Source organism: Carex rostrata, chromosome 4, assembly GCF_964058835.1.
Source record: "Carex rostrata chromosome 4, lpCarRost1.2, whole genome shotgun sequence".
Lineage (NCBI taxonomy): Eukaryota > Viridiplantae > Streptophyta > Magnoliopsida > Poales > Cyperaceae > Carex > Carex rostrata.
Genome location: NC_135921.1, coordinates 12484999 through 12506648, shown reverse-complemented (window position 1 = coordinate 12506648; position 21650 = coordinate 12484999). Strand labels below are relative to the sequence as shown.

At 38.1% G+C, this 21650-nt stretch overlaps 2 protein-coding genes across 3 annotated transcripts; one reads left to right on the top strand and one right to left on the bottom strand.

Moving 5' to 3' along the window:
- Nucleotides 1-137: 137 nt before the first annotated feature.
- On the bottom strand, nucleotides 138-3638 carry LOC144553422 (Mitochondrial transcription termination factor family protein). 2 transcript variants are annotated; one of them, XM_078301575.1, is made up of 4 exons: nucleotides 3067-3638; nucleotides 1452-2474; nucleotides 998-1119; nucleotides 138-606 (listed from the first exon to the last, which is right to left on the bottom strand). In XM_078301575.1, coding segments are annotated over exons 1-3 (1455 nt in total). In that variant the 5' UTR covers nucleotides 3498-3638; the 3' UTR covers nucleotides 138-606; nucleotides 998-1118. The 2 variants fall into 2 exon arrangements, with proteins under 2 accessions (XP_078157701.1, XP_078157700.1); XM_078301574.1 differs by having other exon boundaries at nucleotides 138-610; nucleotides 1056-1119.
- Nucleotides 3639-4330: 692 nt separating this feature from the next.
- Nucleotides 4331-6599, top strand: PME1 (pectin methylesterase 1). Its single transcript, XM_078300826.1, has 2 exons — nucleotides 4331-5509; nucleotides 5861-6599. Exons 1-2 carry the CDS (start codon nucleotides 4462-4464, stop codon nucleotides 6541-6543), a joined length of 1731 nt encoding a protein of 576 aa, XP_078156952.1. The 5' UTR covers nucleotides 4331-4461; the 3' UTR covers nucleotides 6544-6599.
- The last annotated feature ends 15051 nt before the right edge of the window (nucleotides 6600-21650 follow it).

Sequence of the window (21650 nt, the reverse complement as noted above, 5' to 3'; positions counted from 1 at the left end):
TAAACTACCAACACACTTTTGTTATTTTATGAGGGAAATAGACTATATAAAAGTTTAAAAAACTCAAAAGTTCAACTAATAATTTTAAAATCATAAGGTGGCTTATTACCCTATACCATATATGTAAATCTGCCCCTAGGTAAAGCAAAAGGGAAAATTACACTAGTAACATATATTTAGTTTTTACATAGTTGAAAAAAATTCAATGTTATTCAGCACTGTACACAAATTGATTAATTAATCGCCTTTTTCCACAAAAGCCAAATACACCATGCCATCCTCTTCCCTCTTCAGTTCAGTTGTTAATCATTCCTTTTTTTATCAAGGACACCAACAACAATACAGCCTTTAGTCCCAAACAAGTTGAAGTAGGCTATAAATGAAACCCAACCAGAGTCACAAAACCAAGGTAGATAGTAATTAAAATATTCTCCATTTTATACAATATATTTTTTATTTTCTTTCCCAGTCGTATAACACTTGCCAATCATCCTCGTCCCATACTACATATGTTAGTCAATCCAAGTAACATGGAGCCGCAAAATAATATTGGCATGTTTTTAATTATTCCCCGGTGAACAATTTACCTTCTTTCTCAGCAACTTGCTACCTGCACACAAGAGCAACAAAAATGTACATATTTACTGATGATAAACTGTGTTTCACTAATCTGTCCATTTACTTGTATCAGGTCAGAATATCTTTCACGCAGAAAAAATAAAATCCTGGTAAAAGGACTCAACTGTTACATGGTCTCATATCACTACTGATCACTACTAATAACTACTACAGTTCAGATTTTAGAAGTGGTCCATCACAGATTTACAGTAGCTTATTAGTACTTTTTCAAGTTTCAAGCATAGCTAATGTCTTCCAAGGAGTAAACAAGAAGCATATTTAATGTGAATTGTGATATTTAACAATAAGATCAAAATTTTGCCCTGTTCACAGTATCAAAATTCTAGCATGTAACAAATAAAAACAAAACAAATACCACTTGCCTGAAAAATAGATGTTTGACATAAGGAAAATGCAAAGTAACATTACTAGCTCACCTCATCTCATCTTGACATTGAGAAGAAACACACCATGCTTCAGCTCAATTCCTCTTTTGCTAGTCTGGAAGCAGAGTAATTCTTAATCTTAGCATACAATCTCTACATAAAGTTTAAAAGTATCTGAAATAGAAAGAAATTTATTTTGTGCACATAAGACATGTTAAACATTATATACACTTTAATGAATGAGAAAAAACTGACTTGCTCTTCTAAGATTCCAAATGTTACCCAAACTGTCAGGTTTTCCTCAGTCATGAACAATGAAATCAGACATCAGCGTTAATTTGAATAACTTCGAAAATAAAAGAGGCAAGGATAGCGTTTTTTGTGGTTATCATGATATGTAAACATTTTAGGGTGCGCACACAAAATTACCAAAATCTGAAAACTCACCAGAGTGAGACAGTTCGCCTATACAAAACCTCGTCATCACTATCTTCTTCCTCTCCATCTGAGACGAACTGGTTGTTAGGCATCTCCAACTTGCCCCCCATTACAAAAAATGGTCCAGCTACCTCCTCTTCAATGTATACCCCTCTCAACCTTTCCTCAAATCTTTGATCACTACAATTCAACAACCAATCCAAGCTACAATTGAGCCCCTTTTCCGTCACTCTCGCGTACCGCGGTTTTATCCTAGACTCAAGACTATACGTAAAGTACTCTGGAAAATCATACAGCTCCTGTATTGGTTTTTTTATCTCACTCTTGAAGAAATAAAAGCTATTTTTCATTAGCTCAATTCTCGTGAGCAACAATTGGGGACACTTAACAACCATTTTTGCCACGTCATCATCTTGTATACCACGAGCCCGCAAAAATTCTACTGGCTTCAAAATCAAATTTTGTTTAAGACTAATGATTTGTGGCAATTTCTCCACAACACGCGCAAACCCATCTGGGTCCATTTTCATCTTCAAACTGAAAAAGTACTGCTGAGTTGATAACTTCGCTTTCAAAGGCAACCCAATAATTAGCGGGAATTGAGCAATAACTGAGGGAATTAGCTCTTTCCTAATGCCAAAACTCGCAAGTATCTCCACATTCGGCTTGATGACCTCCTCCAAATCAAATGCAAGAAGGTATGGTCTCTTCTCAAGCATCCTTGTGAGTATTCCCTTCGGCAACCCAAGAGAGATGAAATAATCAACAAATGGCTTGATAATGGTCCCCACACGCATGCCCAATAATTGCGGGAATTGGGTCACCATGGGCCCGATATCGCGTGGGCCAACCCCAATACTAACCAAATATCCCACTGATGTACTCATAGTACCCTCAGGCTTAAAACCCAACAATTCAGGATACTTTTGTAATACATAGGGTATGTCGCTCCTTTCTACATCCAACCCACGAAGGAATCTTACAACAGGCACCAACTCAACAACCACACTAGCATGCAAACAATGGGGATACCTGTAATGAGGAAGCTGTGAGGTCATTAAACTAAGAAAAATATATATATATTTGTTCCTATAAAAGATTAAAAACTATGCTTAACACTTGAAGGTTGATAATACCCCTCTAAACATGGAAAGCATCACTATTCCCCATGGGCCTGATTGGTTGAAAACAATAGACGAATTGTGGGGGAATTGTGTTTGAATAGGTCTCACACAATTGGAATTGAATGTAATTGTGGAAAGTAGAAAAGTGGAGTTGAGATGAAAATTTGCAGCCATACCCCTTATTTTTGCAATTTATTTAGTATCCCTCTGTCCTACCTCGCTAATGTAAAATAAGCTGTAAGTTCTACATGTTTCTGAAGTCAATTGACAATTCTGCAAAGAGGGGGATAATATGATTTTTTTTCTGATGCTGTCCAGAAGGACAGGTTAATACCAGCATTTAGTAGCAGTACAGAGAATTCATCGAACTTCTTGTATTTAAATACATTCTCACATTCAGCATGGGTATACATGAAACTGTCAGCCTAGACTGTCTATCTACACCCATTATAGGACTAAAGCTATTCAAACATTAAAATACTATTCAATCAATTGAATACCTGCGTATAAAATCGCCTAGGCTTGATCTTGGAATGCCTAACTTCTCCAGGTAAGAAAGGACAGGGATGATGTTCTTGCGGACAGAGCAGGCTAGGAGTAGAGGGTAGGAGTTAAGGTCGTCAATGGTGAGGCCGAGGCGCTGGAGGAACTCAACACGCTCGCGCATGACGTCGACTGAGGAGGGAAGCTCGACGGCCGCCAGCTCGTCGGGGACATCGATACCAAGTTGCTTAAGGTAGTCGGTGATGATCACGCGCGATACGAGGCGCTCCTTCTTGCCTTGGATGGCGCCCCAGGTAACGGTCGGCATCTCGTACTCTGGGAATTTCGATGGGGTCAATTGTGAAGAAGTGGTGGTGGAGTAGGTGAGAGAAAAGAGGGGACGGAGGTAGAAGATGAATTGGGGTTTTCGACGGAGGAGGTGGAGCATGGTGGATACCCTAGGTGGAGACGGGAGAGAGACTGGTGACACGCTGACACGGCGAAGAGGGTTTAGAAGTTTAGGCAAGGGTTTTGCGATGGCGACGACTTGGCGTGCACCGTGCAGTGAGAGAATTAAGATCCAGTACAATACCTGACCGTGTAGAATGAGATCTAAGTCGTATGTTTTAGTATGCACGAATCTTAAAGCGAAACCTTTATATTCCAAGCATAGTGACAAGATACCCGAATTATACCCGTTTATTTCTTTTTTGGGGTGATGCCGAACCGAACACCGAATTATTCGGTTGACCGAACTTTGACCGAATTAAACCCGAATAATTCCCAAATTTTACGAACTTTTTCCGAATTTTATGAATTATTCACGAATTTATCCTGAATTTTTCCAAGAACAATTATTTTTTTGGTTTTTTTTTTTTTTGCTCCCTTACAGGACTGAGATTTCTGATCCAGATAATTCCGAATCATTTCCAAATTATATCCGAATTATATCCGAATCACGAATTTTTGTCTCGCCGAACCGAACCCAAATAATTCATTTGTCCATACGATTCCAAGCAGGCAATCGCGGTGAGAGAGAGAGGAGAGGAGAGTTTTTATTTGGGCTGGGCCGGGCTTGTACTGTTTCTAGATGGTATGGATGGGCCGGGTAATTGGCCTTGGTTATAAATTATTTAACAATGCAGAGCAGATGTAGGAAAAAAAGGAAAGAAAGAAAACAACACAGAGCAGAGCAGGTATGAAAAAAATGAACAAAGATTCTGCATCTCATGGCCAAGACATTGTTTATTTATAATAGACTATATATTCTCATACTGACTTGTTATTTAACTGAACTTGACTAACTAATCCTGATTATTTTTTACCAAATGGTTGTCCTTTCATAACACTAATCAACAACAATCCCACATAGTCACAAATCACAAGTGAAAAGAAATTAAAGGGTTGCTGCAATGGAGGCCATTAGACAGTTGAGAGGCTATGGAAAGGTAAACTCTGATGAAGATCGAGCAATCCGCCGTGACACCAAACAGCGTCTCTTGTTCACTTCTGTTTCAGTGATTGTTCTCCTGACAGTTACAATTGGTCTCACAATCGCTGCCTTTTCAGCCAAAGAAGACGACACGTACAACTCGTACCCAAACCAACCGCCAGATTTTGCGCCTTCACTTTCTGATATGATCAAAGCGCTATGCAGCGTCACAAGTTACCCTGACTTGTGTCATTCTACCATCTCTCCGGTTAATGGATCTGACATACCAAATAACCCAATTGAGATCTTCAAAATGTCGCTTCGTGCCACCATGGATGAAATTGCTAACATTTCTTATGTAATCAGCACATTAAATTTTCCATTAAATGATCAGAGGCTCGGGTTAGCAATCAAAGATTGCAGTGAGCTCCTTGATAGCGCAATTTACTGGGTTAACAATTCTATCTCATTGTTGAATTCGAAACCGTTAATTGATTTTACTGTAAGTGATCTTAGAGCATGGTTAAGTGCAGTAGTAACCGATCAAGAGAGCTGTTTGGACAGCTTTGATGGCACGAGTTCAAGTGTCAAGGATAAACTGCAAGATGCCATGGAAAAATCAACAAAGCTTACCATTAACAGTCTTGCAATTGCCACTGGCATTTTGGGTATTTTGCAGAAACTAAATTTTAGGATGCATGGGAGGAAATTGTTGGCAGTAAGAGAAGTTGAATTTCGGAGGAGACTTTATCTTTTACGTGATCCAACCCGACTGGCACCAAATGTTACAGTTGCAAAAGATGGTTCCGGTTTAGTGAGGACAATATCAGAGGCCATCCATTTGGCACCACAGAGGAGCGATGTTCCTTTCGTGATTCACGCAAAAACCGGGGTCTATCATGAAAATGTGATAATTGGAAGGAACAAATGGAATGTAGTATTGATAGGAGATGGCATGAACAAGACAATTGTTGATGGAAGATTGAATTTTGATGATGGAACACCGACTTTCTCGACATCAACTTTTGGTAAGGTATCGTTTAACTGTTTTTAACTTATTTGTTTGAAAGTGTTTGGTTAACAAACCTTATAATTAGTCAAAAAGAACAACTTATGGGGTCTCAGGTCTCACTATTTTGACATGGATACCTTGTACCAACTGACAAACTGACATTTGTTTTTATGTACATCAGTAGCTCAGGTTGACAATCAATCCTAAGTGGGTACATGAACTGTTTCCAAATGAACAAGATTCATTTTATTTAGGATATATCGTTGCTGATATATCTGTCAAAATTTCAGAATGTTTAATACTAAAAGTATATACAATTATAATTTTTTTTTGACATGAACATATCTAAATGCCTTGTAAATTGCAGCTATAGATGGAAAGAGGTTCATGGCCAGGGACATGGGCTTCCAGAATTCAGCGGGCCCGCAGAACCATCAGGCGGTGGCCCTACGCTCCAGTTCGGACCAGTCAATTTTCTACCGGTGTTCCTTTCAAGGCTTTCATAACACATTGTACTCCCACTCCCTTCGACAGTTTTACCGTGATTGCGACATCACTGGCACGGTCGATTTTATCTTTGGCGATGCAGCTGCTGTTTTTCAAAACTGCACAATCCGTCCCAGACAACCATTGCCAGGACAAGAAAGCACGATCACCGCACAGGGAAAGAAGGATCCGAATGAAAGCACGGGATTCTCTTTTCAAGGTTGCACTATCTCATCCTACAATGACAACACTACGGTTGCGGTATACTTGGGCAGGCCAATGAAGAATTATTCTACAGTGATGGTTATGCAGTCGAATATAAGTGCAGTTGTCGTTCCAAAAGGGTGGACTGGATACACGGTTGGGTCGGTTCCACCCGATACAGCAACCTATCTCGAGTTTAAGAACACTGGCTGGGGTTCAAATGTCGCGGGTCGGGTTAACTGGCCCAGGTACAAAAAGGCTTCAACAGAGGATGCAAAGAGGTTCACAGTAGATTCATTTCTCAATGCCAGTGAATGGATATCAGAGACTGGTGTGGCTTTCAAAGCTACTTTGAATTGAATATTACAGTTGTTTTTGTTATGGTTATTTTGCTTGTGGCATAATAATTTATGATTTTTTTTGCAAAGATGTACAAAACTTTTATGCTGACACGATATATTTATGTCAGTAAATTTGTGTGGGAATGTTAAGTAAGAGTACCATAAAAGAAATTTACTATTCAGAGTATTCAGGTTCAAACAATCAATTCGAACAATTAAATTACATTTTTACTTTTAAAGTTTAAACAGTCAATTCGAACAATTAAATATCAAAATATGTTTGAAGACTAAAATTTGGAAACTTTTTTTTTAGAATTTCTTTACTGTAATAGGTAAAGAATCACATGATTTAAAATTCTAGACTATAAAAAAACAGTGATTTTCTATTTATCTAAAAAATAGTAAAAAAAAATTCTAAATTCTAAAATTTGATTTCAAAATACATTTTTTTACTGAGAGATCATATTAAACGATTCGGATCAATTATTTGAATTTTTTGAAAATCAAGATATAAATTAATAGCACATGTCAATATATATGCATGTAATATACATTTATTATCCAGCGGACACCTAATTTCCGTTTTTATTTTCTTCTAAAAACATTAAATATCTTTCCATTCCCATACCTGTTTACTTGTTATTCAACAGGATCCAATCATCCAATGAGAAAGTTTCCAACTTGGAACGGATATGCATGGGCATATCAATCACATTTATAGCTGGCCCTTTTATTTGGCTAATTAGAAGTTAGAATGCAACTTTCTACTTTCTATGGAGGGAGGACCACAAAATTATTCCCAAATTTAATTTGATTGATTGTCGAATTTTGCACGCTTCTTTTATTGATTAGTACGTACGGTAATGCACTTGCTTCTTATCCCTTGATAATATATCCAAATAATTTCAGGAACCAGTATATTACACTTTTTTTTTTGACACCGGATTACGTTCTATATTTTTAAAGTTTAAATAGTCGATTCAAACCGTTTAACATAATAGATATATTAAAATGTACTTACAGATCAAATTTTATATTTTTTTTTTGAATTTTTTTTACTATTTATTAAGATGAGTACAAAAATTTAATTATTTGAAAACAACGATTTTGTAAACTACTTTATAAATAGTAAAAAAAATTCAAAAAATATAAAATTTGATCTGCAAGTATATTTTAATATATTCATCGTGTTGAACGATTTGGATTGACTATTTGTTACGTTATGAAATTTTTACAATTAAATTCGAATGATTTAAAAGAAAGAATCGATAAATCATGTTAATAAAATGGAAGTTTAAACCTTAATTAAGGTTCCCCTAAATAAGTAAGTTAATTGTGAATTGAAACCGCGTCGAAATTTCGAGATTTCAGAACTTTATAGGCTCAGTGCGGATTAGGTTGACCGCAGTGCGGGTGGAAGTCATCCGCAGTGGCTCAGACTTTTTCTGGAATTTTGCCAAAAAAATGACTAAGTAGTGAGTGCGGGTGAGGGATCCGCAGTGCGGATGAGTTTAGCCGCACTCATGAATTTCTGTATTGCACTGAATTTTCCTGAAATCGGCTAAGTAGTGAGTGCGGATGAGGGTGAACCGCAGTGCGGATCAGGTTCATCCGCAGTAGGCTCGGACATTTCCTGGATTCGGCTGACAACCGACTAAGTCTCGAGTGCGGATTAGGTAACCCGCAGTGCGGATTGGCTAATCCGCATTCAGGGTAATTTTAACCCTAAAACCCAAATTAAACCTTCTCTCTCTCTCTCTCTTCCACCATTCCCCATTTCTAAGTGAAATTCGTCCAAGAGAGAAGGAAAAGATCCCGTGAGTTTCCGTTTCGTTCAGACTCCCGATTGTTGCGAGAAATCGAGTTTGGAACCGAGAAAGCAGCCGAGGATCTCTCAGAACCCTTCTATTTGGTATTTCTTTCTCTCCTTTTTACTTTCGAAACCTTGAATTTTCTCGATTTCTCGGATTCTCGTTTTAAACCCGAGATTTGTGTTCGAATTGCTCGAGGACTAGTTCCTCTACACTTCTTACTAGTTTGTTTGTCAATCTTTTTCCCGATTTCTTCCGATTTATGAAATCTGATTTCTAGGGTTTCGTGCCAAAATTTAAAAGTTGGCATAATCGTGATTTGATTTGCTTAACCCGACCAATTAGACTTGTAATCGGTAGGGTTGCCTCCTGATCGTAAATTTTTAGAACATTTAACGGCCGATTTGAGGTTCTGACCAAATTAGGGTTAACCAAACGGTAAATTGAAATGAACCGAGAACCAAAGTAGTGAACCGGTGATTGATGGTCACCAAATGGAGAGTTGTATGGTCCCGAGGACCTAGATGAATTTTGTGTGATTTTAGATGATGTTGGTAAGAAATAATGAACCGAACGAATTGATACCAAAAACATAGAAATTGAATAGGGAAGGTATAAACCCTAGCACCACTCGATTAAACTCCTCGATCCTGAACCAATGTTAAACCTAGTATACGTATAATATAGGTGTAGGCTCGGTCGAGCAAGAACTTGCGAGACCATACGAGACGTCCAATCCTTAGCTTAAGCGGTACGCTCATCAAACAAGTGCGGGATTCTTGGACTTGTCTGATACTTTATTTTCAGGAATTAAACTGTTTATTCGTTTGTCATGTTGAATGATTAATTGTTGCATATTTTGGAATTCATATTGCATATTGATTCTTGCATAAATGAGAAGGATTGAATTGTTTTAGTTAAGGTTGATTTGCATGTTGGTACGGTTATTAATTGTTTAGTTCTGTGAATTGTTCTTGATGTGAATGAATCTGCCAGGCCGACCTGTTTAGGTGGCTGGATAAGGTGACGGTGACCTATCCGTTGACCTGTGTTTACGAATTTGCCAGGCCGACCTGTTTAGGTGGCTGGATTCAGGTGACGCTGCTGACTTATGCGTCGATCTGTAGAATTTGCCAGACCGACCTGTTTAGGTGGCTGGATTCAGGTGACGCTGCTGACTTATGCGTCGATCTGTAGAATTTGCCAGACCGACCTGTTTAGGTGGCTGGATAGGGTGACGCTGCTGACTTATGCGTTTGACCTGTTATGATTTTGCGAGACTGACCTGTATGTGTGGCTTTGATATATATTTGCTTGTGATTTAGCAAAGTTGACCTGTATAGGTAACTTTGATTCCATGTGATTGCATTTGTCAAGTTGACCTGTATTGGTGACTTGTAACCGGACCATTAGGAAATGGTTAAGCCAAACAGCAATTTCAGATGGGTGTCTGATAAAGGGTCCAGCGGTTGGCCATCTGTAGGCGTCTGTAACCCTACAGATGTGGGTTTGATAAAGGTTCAGTTCGAAAGAACATCTGTAATTGCTACCAGTCCTAATGAACTGAGTTAGGAATCGAGTTAAGCCAAAATATATGTTGTGTTTTGAAATCCATATTGAAAACTCCGTAAGCTGTGTTTCAGGTTGATTAACTGTTGTCGAGTAGTGGCATTCTGTTATTTATGATTATGTATATCTGTTGAACTGTTATTGTTTGGGTTTCATTTTTGAATATAGAGTTTGATTGCAAGTCCAATAATTCATATGTGGCAAATTCGCACTGAGAATTTATTCTCACCCCCACCTTCCCCGTTATTTACAGGTATTGGTGCGACGGATTCCGGAGAGGCACGAGAGTAGTAGGCCTTAGTAGCTTACCAGTATACGACCCTAGATATGTTTTGTTGTATAGATTTAGGGTAGGCCTCGTGGTTGGTATTCGGATGAGATACTTATAGTGTATTATTTACTGTCGAGACTGTGTACTCTGATTTTATATTATAAACTTGTTTTGAATTGCGTGTTGATTGGTTTAAATTGTGATTAGCCTTGTAAGCATACACGGCGTTGTATGCTTACGGCGGGGGACTGTACTACCCGTGGCCGCGGGGTGTGACAGTTCTCTTTGGTGGTATCAGAGCATAGGTTTAAAGCCCTAACCAGACTGATAGGATACGTGAGCGGGGTACGTTATACTTGGGGTCGTCACGGCTAACGACTTGTTAATTTTATGAGATAAGTATATGCAAATTAAATGAATATTTTCTTCTCATGTAAGTTATGGAAGGACGTCGCGGTAGGGGACGACCTAGGATCAGGAACCCACTGAACGAACCGATCATTCATGCGAGCGAGGCCGGATCTGCAGGGCCTGAGGTCCAAAGAGTTGATCTTGGACCCGGAGGTGCGCAGAACCGGGACCGAGATCTAGACGATAGGTTGATCGCGGCGTACGAGAGAGGTCGCCAAGCAGAAAGACGTGAGGTGGCACCGGAGGCTCCCCGAGGAGGTCCGGAAGATTTTAGGAGGTTGTACGACTCCTTCATGCGCCTTAATCCACCTCGGTTTAATGGCACGGGCGAGTATGCTGTGGCTGAAGAGTGGCTCGCGAGCGTGAGTGCGAAGCTAGTTCTATGTAGAGCACCAGAACAAGATATGGTGGAGCTGGCAGAGCAACAGTTGGAAGAGGGTGCTAGGTTCTGGTGGGATGGAGCCCGACGTAGCTATGTCGTGGAGGAGGCCAAGATTCCGTGGGAGTGGTTTGAACTGCAGTTCACTCGACGGTTTCTGAGCAACATCCAGCGAGAGGCGCTGCGGAGGAAGTTCCTAGACTTAAAGCAGAGTGGGCGAGCAGTGGCGGAGTATAACAATGAGTTCCTTGCCTTGTCCAGGTACGCGATTGATGTACAGACTGATGTGGTGAGATACCATAGGCAGTACCTGGATGGACTGGATGGGGGGATATCGATGATTGTGGATACCCCTATGGCTACTGAGTTGCAGGCCATGATGGATCACGCTGAGCAAGTGGAGTTGCACAGCAAGAGAAGGAGGTCGGAGATGACAGAGAGGAATGTCAAGCAGAGGGAGGACCAAAACCGACAATTTAGGTCAAGGGGAGGACCGTCGACAGCTAGATCACCCCCGAGACAGTTCATGGCACCTAGACCCCCTCCGAGGCAGATAGCAGCACCGGTACTCCGGCCGGGCTTCGTTTCCGTGTGGTGCCGTTCATGCAACCAGGCACACTCTGAGATCGATTGCAGACGCCGCAACCAAGCGTGTTACACCTGCGGCAGCATGGAGCATTGGGCAAGAGAGTGCCCGAATGCGGCACTAGGGTTCCAGAGGAACGGCGATGGCAGAGGGCCCATGGGACGTGGATCTGGTAGACCACCATTCCGTGGTCGAGGTGCTTCACAGACCAGCGGAGGCAGGATTGGAGGTCGAGTGGCTGCCCACGCACTCGGCATAGCAGAGGTTGCATATGACGCAACGAGGGCTCTGGAGGAAGGTGAAGGCTCGCAACCGTCTGATTCTGGAGCTGATGTGATGACAGGTATACTTTCTATCTCGGACTAGTGCGCGTATTGTTGATAGGTACCGGGTGTAGCCATTCCATCGTATCGAAGGCTTGGGTAGAAAAGTATAACTGGCCAACCGAAACCGGTAACCAAGTCCTTAGGGTCCAAACCCCTTTTCGGTTCGACTGACCGAAAAATAACTATATGCCGAAATTCAAAAGTCAGAGTTGATGGAGAGATCTGGGGATAGACCTGTTGGTTATGGAGATTTCTGGGTACGACGTGCTATTAGGGATGGATTGGTTAACAAGACACGCCGCGACAATCGACTGTCCGCACCGCAGGATTTGTTTTGTAACCACAAGAGGTAGTATGTCGTACATGTGGAACTGTAGAAAAGTTGAAGGGCTAATACCGTGCATCTCAGCGGTGAAAGTTAAGCATCTGATCGACTCATGGTGCACTGCATATTTGGCGGCGATAGTGTACACTACTACGGAAGTTCCTGAGATGAATACGATTCCGGTGGTGTCAGAATTCGTGGACGTATTTCCGGAGGAAATAGTTAGAGTACCACCGGAACGAGAAGTGGAGTTGACATAGAAGTGGTACTAGGTACAACACCAATTTCAAAGAGTCTGTATCGTATGGCTCATGCGGAATTGAAAGAACTCAAGGCGCAATTAGAAGAGATGCTGGAAAGCGGGTTAATTAGGCCGAGCAAATCTCCATGGGATACTCCCGTGTTATTTGTAAAGAAGAAAGATGGTACCCTACGATTGTGCATCGACTACCGTGAACTGAACAAGGTAACTGTGAAGAATAGATACCCATTACCCCGAATTGACGACTTGTTTGATCAGTTACAAGGATCTTTGATTTATTCCAAGATGACTTGTCCTATCAAGAAAAGCCAATGCAGATATTGGACCGAAAAGAACAACGACTTCGGAGCAAGGCGACTAAGCTTGTTCTAGTCAAATGGGGATGCCATTCGACTAAGGAAGCAACGTGGAAACATGAGGAAACCATTCGTGAGAAGTACCCAGAACTATTCAACGACTAAGGCACGCAATTTAGTTCAGAGGACTGAACTCTATTTTAAGGGGGGGAGAAATGTTACGTTATGAAATTTTTACAATTAAATTCGAATGATTTAAAAGAAAGAATCGATAAATCATGTTAATAAAATGGAAGTTTAAACCTTAATTAAGGTTCCCCTAAATAAGTAAGTTAATTGTGAATTGAAACCGCGTCGAAATTTCGAGATTTCGGAACTTTATAGGCTCAGTGCGGATTAGGTTGACCGCAGTGCGGGTGGAAGTCATCCGCAGTGGCTCAGACTTTTTCTGGAATTTTGCCAAAAAAATGACTAAGTAGTGAGTGCGGGTGAGGGATCCGCAGTGCGGATGAGTTTAGCCGCACTCATGAATTTCTGTATTGCACTGAATTTTCCTGAAATCGGCTAAGTAGTGAGTGCGGATGAGGGTGAACCGCAGTGCGGATCAGGTTCATCCGCAGTAGGCTCGGACTTTTCCTGGATTCGGCTGACAACCGACTAAGTCTCGAGTGCGGATTAGGTAACCCGCAGTGCGGATTGGCTAATCCGCATTCAGGGTAATTTTAACCCTAAAACCCAAATTAAACCTTCTCTCTCTCTCTCTTCCACCATTCCCCATTTCTAAGTGAAATTTGTCCAAGAGAGAAGGAAAAGATCCCGTGAGTTTCCGTTTCGTTCAGACTCCCGATTGTTGCGAGAAATCGAGTTTGGAACCGAGAAAGCAGCCGAGGATCTCTCAGAACCCTTCTATTTGGTATTTCTTTCTCTCCTTTTTACTTTCGAAACCTCGAATTTTCTCGATTTCTCGGATTCTCGTTTTAAACCCGAGATTTGTGTTCGAATTGCTCGAGGACTAGTTCCTCTACACTTCTTACTAGTTTGTTTGTCAATCTTTTTCCCGATTTCTTCCGATTTATGAAATCTGATTTCTAGGGTTTCGTGCCAAAATTTAAAAGTTGGCATAATCGTGATTTGATTTGCTTAACCCGACCAATTAGACTTGTAATCGGTAGGGTTGCCTCCTGATCGTAAATTTTTAGAACATTTAACGGCCGATTTGAGGTTCTGACCAAATTAGGGTTAACCAAACGGTAAATTGAAATGAACCGAGAACCAAAGTAGTGAACCGGTGATTGATGGTCACCAAATGGAGAGTTGTATGGTCCCGAGGACCTAGATGAATTTTGTGTGATTTTAGATGATGTTGGTAAGAAATAATGAACCGAACGAATTGATACCAAAAACATAGAAATTGAATAGGGAAGGTATAAACCCTAGCACCACTCGATTAAACTCCTCGATCCTGAACCAATGTTAAACCTAGTATACGTATAATATAGGTGTAGGCTCGGTCGAGCAAGAACTTGCGAGACCATACGAGACGTCCAATCCTTAGCTTAAGCGGTACGCTCGTCAAACAGGTGCAGGATTCTTGGACTTGTCTGATACTTTATTTTCAGGAATTAAACTGTTTATTCGTTTGTCATGTTGAATGATTAATTGTTGCATATTTTGGAATTCATATTGCATATTGATTCTTGCATAAATGAGAAGGATTGAATTGTTTTAGTTAAGGTTGATTTGCATGTTGGTACGGTTATTAATTGTTTAGTTCTGTGAATTGTTCTTGATGTGAATGAATCTGCCAGGCCGACCTGTTTAGGTGGCTGGATAAGGTGACGGTGACCTATCCGTTGACCTGTGTTTACGAATTTGCCAGGCCGACCTGTTTAGGTGGCTGGATTCAGGTGACGCTGCTGACTTATGCGTCGATCTGTAGAATTTGCCAGACCGACCTGTTTAGGTGGCTGGATTCAGGTGACGCTGCTGACTTATGCGTCGATCTGTAGAATTTGCCAGACCGACCTGTTTAGGTGGCTGGATTCAGGTGACGCTGCTGACTTATGCGTCGATCTGTAGAATTTGCCAGACCGACCTGTTTAGGTGGCTGGATAGGGTGACGCTGCTGACTTATGCGTTTGACCTGTTATGATTTTGCGAGACTGACCTGTATGTGTGGCTTTGATATATATTTGCTTGTGATTTAGCAAAGTTGACCTGTATAGGTAACTTTGATTCCATGTGATTGCATTTGTCAAGTTGACCTGTATTGGTGACTTGTAACCGGACCATTAGGAAATGGTTAAGCCAAACAGCAATTTCAGATGGGTGTCTGATAAAGGGTCCAGCGGTTGGCCATCTGTAGGCGTCTGTAACCCTACAGATGTGGGTTTGATAAAGGTTCAGTTCGAAAGAACATCTGTAATTGCTACCAGTCCTAATGAACTGAGTTAGGAATCGAGTTAAGCCAAAATATATGTTGTGTTTTGAAATCCATATTGAAAACTCCGTAAGCTGTGTTTCAGGTTGATTAACTGTTGTCGAGTAGTGGCATTCTGTTATTTATGATTATGTATATCTGTTGAACTGTTATTGTTTGGGTTTCATTTTTGAATATAGAGTTTGATTGCAAGTCCAATAATTCATATGTGGCAAATTCGCACTGAGAATTTATTCTCACCCCCACCTTCCCCGTTATTTACAGGTATTGGTGCGACGGATTCCGGAGAGGCACGAGAGTAGTAGGCCTTAGTAGCTTACCAGTATACGACCCTAGATATGTTTTGTTGTATAGATTTAGGGTAGGCCTCGTGGTTGGTATCCGGATGAGATACTTATAGTGTATTATTTACTGTCCAGACTGTGTACTCTGATTTTATATTAGAAACTTGTTTTGAATTGCGTGTTGATTGGTTTAAATTGTGATTAGCCTTGTAAGCATACACGACGTTGTATGCTTACGGCGGGGGACTGTACTACCCGTGGCCGCGGGGTGTGACACTATTTAAACTTAAAAACTTAAAAAATATAAGGTGTAATTGAGTGTCACAAAAAACAATATAAGTGGACCCTCTTCATATAACAATGCTATGGTATCTCTTTTTGGACGTTTTCCTTGTTTTTGGATTTTCAAAATTTTGTGTTGCGTATCATATTATTAGAGTGACAAACAATTCATATTAGATATACTATCTCAAAATTTGATGGTTCTAAAATCAATTGATTATGCATGCATGTAAAACCAAGGTTATAAATAACGATTATTGTGTCATAGCAGAAAGGCTAAAAAAACTATCGTGAATAGCGCAGCTATAGCGAAAGATATTATACATAGCGTTTTTTGTTTGAAAAATTATATTTTATATTTTTACTAATTATCAACATCATCTAAAGTTTCATAGAGCAATAAGTAACACAAATTGATTAAGGAGTTAAAATATTTATATTTAACCCTTTTAAAGTCTAAATTGCTATTCAAAATATAGCTAATAATATCATAAACTATCTATATATATCTTTTTCATCAAAATAACATAAGCATCATGTCATTAACTATAAAAATTTTCTATTAAAAAATCATAAGCATCATGGAATAAACTATATATCTTTTTCTATTTAAAAACAAAATTAATCTAGATATTAAAAAAAATTATCTTTCAAATAAATTTTTAGTTTGGGCCTTTAAATAAAAGCCTATGTAGCATAGTATATACGCACTATAGCGCGTAGCGTGTAGCGTAAATAGCGAACCGTTATTACTGCTATAGCGGTCGTAGCTGAAATAGCGCATTTTTATCTTATAATTTAGCGTTAAAGGTCTAAAAATACTATAACGCCACTATAGTGTGCTATTTAGAAGAGTAAAGAAGGGAGGGAATGTTTGATTTCATTTACATGCAGCACAATGCTTTACTGGACAAGACGATATTCTGTGTTAAGTTATTCCAATTATTGTTTGATTTCTCCTTTTGCTTTTTTTTTTTTTTGAGAAATATTTGACAAGTTTTTGTGGGGATATTAAAATACTTGCCACTTCTATTAAAAATTAAAGGACATATTAATCAATTTAATTTTTAATATAATTAAATAAAAAAATAATGAAAAGGGAATAGAAAAAAGCATTAATAAGTTTTTGTGGGCATATTAAATATTATGATATTTTTATGGGTATACTATAAATTTTGCCATTCATTTATTAGCTACTAGTCAAACGTTGACCAGTAAGGCATAGCTTGACTCGGATAGGTGATCACTATTTGCCTTATTTGGGGAATAAAACAATAAAGAAAATCCAACTATATATGATCCAAGCTGTCTTGTCTTCGGTTAGGATGACTAAGAGTTGCTGTCCGAGTCCGACCCATTGACAGAAGCAATTTAACAAACTATCAAATTGGGTTGCACTTATAATTCAGGATAATTGATCAATTAACCAATATCATCATTATCATATTCATTATCGTTGTTGTTATTATTATTATTATTATTATTATTATTATTATTATTATTATTATTATTAACAGTAATAATAGAGGAAGGATCCACTTACATTCTTTTTTGAGTGAGTCTATGGTACTATGCATATTACGATTTGGCACCGTGCTACGGCTCTATATTCGAGTTTTCAAATCCTAACGGTTGATCCGAACCGTTTATCTTGTTCTCCATATTAATATGTGTTTGGAGACCAAATTTTACATTTTTTGAAAAATTTTTACTATTTTTTGAAATTTATTGAAAATCACTGTTTTTGGATGGTCCAGAATTTTCAGATCAAGTGATTTTCACTGTAACGAGTTCAGACATGTTTTTTTAATTGTTAGAAATCAAGATCCAAATAACGCGCTATTGCTTTTTCGGATCATAAAAGCTGTGTGTTATCGGCACTATAGCATCGCAATATGAATATAGCGCTTTTTTTTAATCGTTCTGATAAATGCTATTTAAATTTTTGTTAGAAATTAAAAATTAAATTATCAAAAATAGGATGGATTTTTTTTCAATTGACCGAAGCATTTTAGACATTTAAAAAAGAATCAAATTATCGAAAAGAAGATGGATTTTTTTTTTGAATCCCATAAATGAGACTGGGTCAATGATTTAGTCACGTTAGGGTATTTTCTGAGACTGAATCAATGGTCCCATTATTAATTTTTCGTAAGTTACAGTACGTGCATCTTGATTGCTTGTATGTTGACATGTAAGGTGTTTTTTCTACAAGTTAGGTGAGTTGGATTTCATAGGCTGCACAGACTTTTTGCTACAGAAAATTCAAAAATAATTGAGATCGAATCAATTGTTACTGCAACAAAAATCCAAAAATAATTGAGACCGAACAATTAATTTGTCCATTAGGAAATATAAAATCTGTGAACCATCTCATCTCTTTCTTTTTCTCTTCCATCCCAGACCACATTGGAGAGATGTTAATGGAACCGAATCAATATTTCAATCGCACTGATAATCCACAATACGTAACTATTGGTGCGATAAATTATAAAAATTAGTGAGATCAAACAATTTGTGTCCATTTATCGAGAAAAAAAATTCAATCTTGTTATAGACAAATTAATTTTTTTCATTTCTAAAATTAAACAAAAAAAGTTGAAGTTCAGGACCCCATTATGTGATTTTGCTTTCAGATTTTGGTAATATATTGTTGTGTCAGGTGTAGCCGTGTAGCGGCTGTAGGGAATCTGGATTCAGACCAGAAGGAAACAAAGCCTGTGCTGCTACTATTTCTGATCAAAAGTTTAATCATATAACAAGTGATAAATAGAAATTATATGTGGGGTGTGTTGTGTTGTACTGTTGTGTACATACTTTTCAACACGGGTCCCTTCACTAAAGAGTAAAGAGACTGGCTACCAAGAATGCTGAGGCGTATACTCTATATATTTTTCCTTTTCTGGAATATTCCCTTGTAGTAAATTATATGTAGTTATAATTAATTTGTACATGATAACTGATAAGTCATTTGAGAGATTGCCACGCCAAAAGCTACAAGTTGACCAAATTTGTTATTAATTATTGTTGGGTGTTGTGTCAATTAATCTTTCTTCTGTCAAGTACTCAAGTACTATCTATCTATCTATCTATCTATTTATCTAATTAGTTAACAGATAAACTAAACAGGAAGTTAGTTCCGAAATTTTTATTTCTAGCATTTATTAAAAAAAAAAACAAAAAAAATTATTGGGGCCGCAGAACACTAATTGAAAAGGTGGCTAAGTAACTCTATTATTTTAAAATTTTAGTTATGTGTACTAAGATTTAATTGAATTTTATTTTTTTAGAATATTTTATCAAGGTTCTAAATAGTGCGCTATAGTGTTTTCGGATCATAAAAGCTATGGCGCTATCAGCGCTATAGCGCGCTATTCCGCGCTATAGTGCCGCTATTTGAGTATAGCGCTGCTATTTTAGCCAGTCCGCTATGATACGGTAAACGCTGTTTAAACCTTTGAATTTTATATAGAGCTAGCCCCCCTCATAAATATTACATATCTACTTGTATTCTAGTGGTTGGAGTTTATTTTGTGTTGATAGAGAACTTAGGTTCAATTTTTATCAATCACAATTTGTGCATTTTAAGTTTTAACCCCTCTATCAAGATTGTCTAGTTCCACCCCTAGTAGAACACCAGTGCGAACTTCTGTCCGGGGCCGCATCAGAATAGCGCAGACCTCAGTCTTTAAGTCCATATCAGTGTTCTGCGGCTGTGGTAGAAGTTAAATTCTCTAGAAACATGAATTTAAAAAAAAAAATTCAGAAAATGGTAGAAATAAAAATTTCGGAAATTGGTCTTCTTTCGTCTTGTTTTATTCAGTTCAACCGGACGCGCATGTATATGTAGATAAATAGATATAATTTCATATAAATGAAACAGCAGATAAAACAGGTTGAACAGTGTAAGCATTGTGTAAACAAAGCTAATACGTATTGTTATCGTAGCTTAATTACTCAAGCAACTATACACGTTTTAGTTTGAAATCTGTAATGAAAAATACAGGATAAAAAAAGCAAAAAATAAAAATATAATAAAACAATATATTATATTTTTTTTATTGTAAAGTAAGTTGTTAGATTTTTATATAACTAGGAATAAATTTTATCTCATGTTTAGAAAATAACGAGAATCTAAATTTGATTCACTATTATGTCATTACCCACATAGTAAAAAAGTGATTATTGTCGAGTGTGAACTGATAAAAATTGTTATTTTTAAAAGTATCAACAAGAGTATCCGCGACCATATCGATAGTAAAAGAACAGTTTTATCATTGTAGATAGTAATAGATATATTATTGATCAAAGAGGCAAAAATTGTATTATATTAATAATATTGATGACCATAAAATTAATACCACAAGAAGAAATTAAGGTAATTACTTAAGACTCGTATATGCTATGCATAGCGTATATCTGTCCATACTATGGATCTATATCTCTATTAACCAAGATTATACAGTCTATTCAACCTGTTCAATATGATTTTTATATAAAAATATACTTAATCTAAAATTTTCATCTTTTTTCAAAAAATTACTACTTAAATTAATAAGTGAAAAATGAATTTTTAATTATCACATAACCGATGGAATTAAGTAGTAAATGACAGTGCAAATACGCGTGCATCTTTTTGAAAATTTTAATCATTTGTAAGGTACGCGCGTCCTTTCGTTTAAATATTATAAACGAAATTTAATTACTGACAAAGTGACAATTGACTGGGCTCATAAACGGAAATTTTTTATCCATAAAAGTTAAAATATTCGGACGAAAAAAAATAGAAAGAGTACCTCGTTTCTATCAAATATAAAATCAGACTTATTGAGTTCAATCCATTGATTTTTTTTTTAACTGCGCAGAGAATTTGTATCTAATAGATACAGAGGATTTGGTGCCACAGAAAATCAACTAGTTGGTGAATGGATCATGAATCGTAATTCTGATCCATAAAGTGATTGATTTTTTGCGGCACAAAACCTTTTGTATCCGTAGAAAATTAATGATTACAAAGAATTTTGTGCTGCAAAAAATCAACCATTTTATGTATCAAAATCACTATTTATCATATTTTTTTTTCTCTTTGCGCAGCTTAAAAAAAAATTAATAAATATAATCTTATTATATTTGATAAAAACGAAATACTCTTTTTATTTCTAACGTTCAAATTTTATAGTTTCTATGGACAAAAAATTTCCCTTGTAACCAATCAATCATGCATTCATGGATGCCTGATTAGGGCTATAAACGAGCTGGGCCTTGGCTCAGCTTGTTAATTCTGGCCCGAGCCTGGACCGAGCGAGCTGGACCTAGGGGTCCCGAGCCAAAAGTCTTGGCTCAGCTTGTGACAAGCCAGCCCGAGCTAGCTCGCGAGCTGATGAGCTGGCTAGCTGGGCTTTATTGGACTGCTATTATACAAATTCAAAAAAATAAAATAAATAAGAAAGCTCATTCAAAAAATTTAAGAAATCGTCCAGCAAGCACATCTTCAAGCAACTAAAGCCTATATCATTTCTTCTCAAACTGAAAATACATTAATTTTGCATAATTGCGCCTTTGAAAATGGAACTGGACTTAAAATTATATAGGACTAAACCCTAAATCCACTGTAGCTTAACGAGCCGAGCTGATCCCTGGATCAGCTCGTTTATTTTGGCCCGAACCTGGACCGAGCTGGCTCGTTAATAGCTCGATCCACTACTGAGCGAGCTGTTAGCAAGCGAGCTAGAGACGAGCCACGAGCCACGAGCTTTTTTGACAGCCCTACTCTGCACAGCCTGATATCGCAAAGCAAGCAAAACCCTGTAGAAAGTTTACATCCACTTTTTCTCTAAATATTGTCTCATACCTGACACCATTACTGACAAAAAGTTGCGAACTT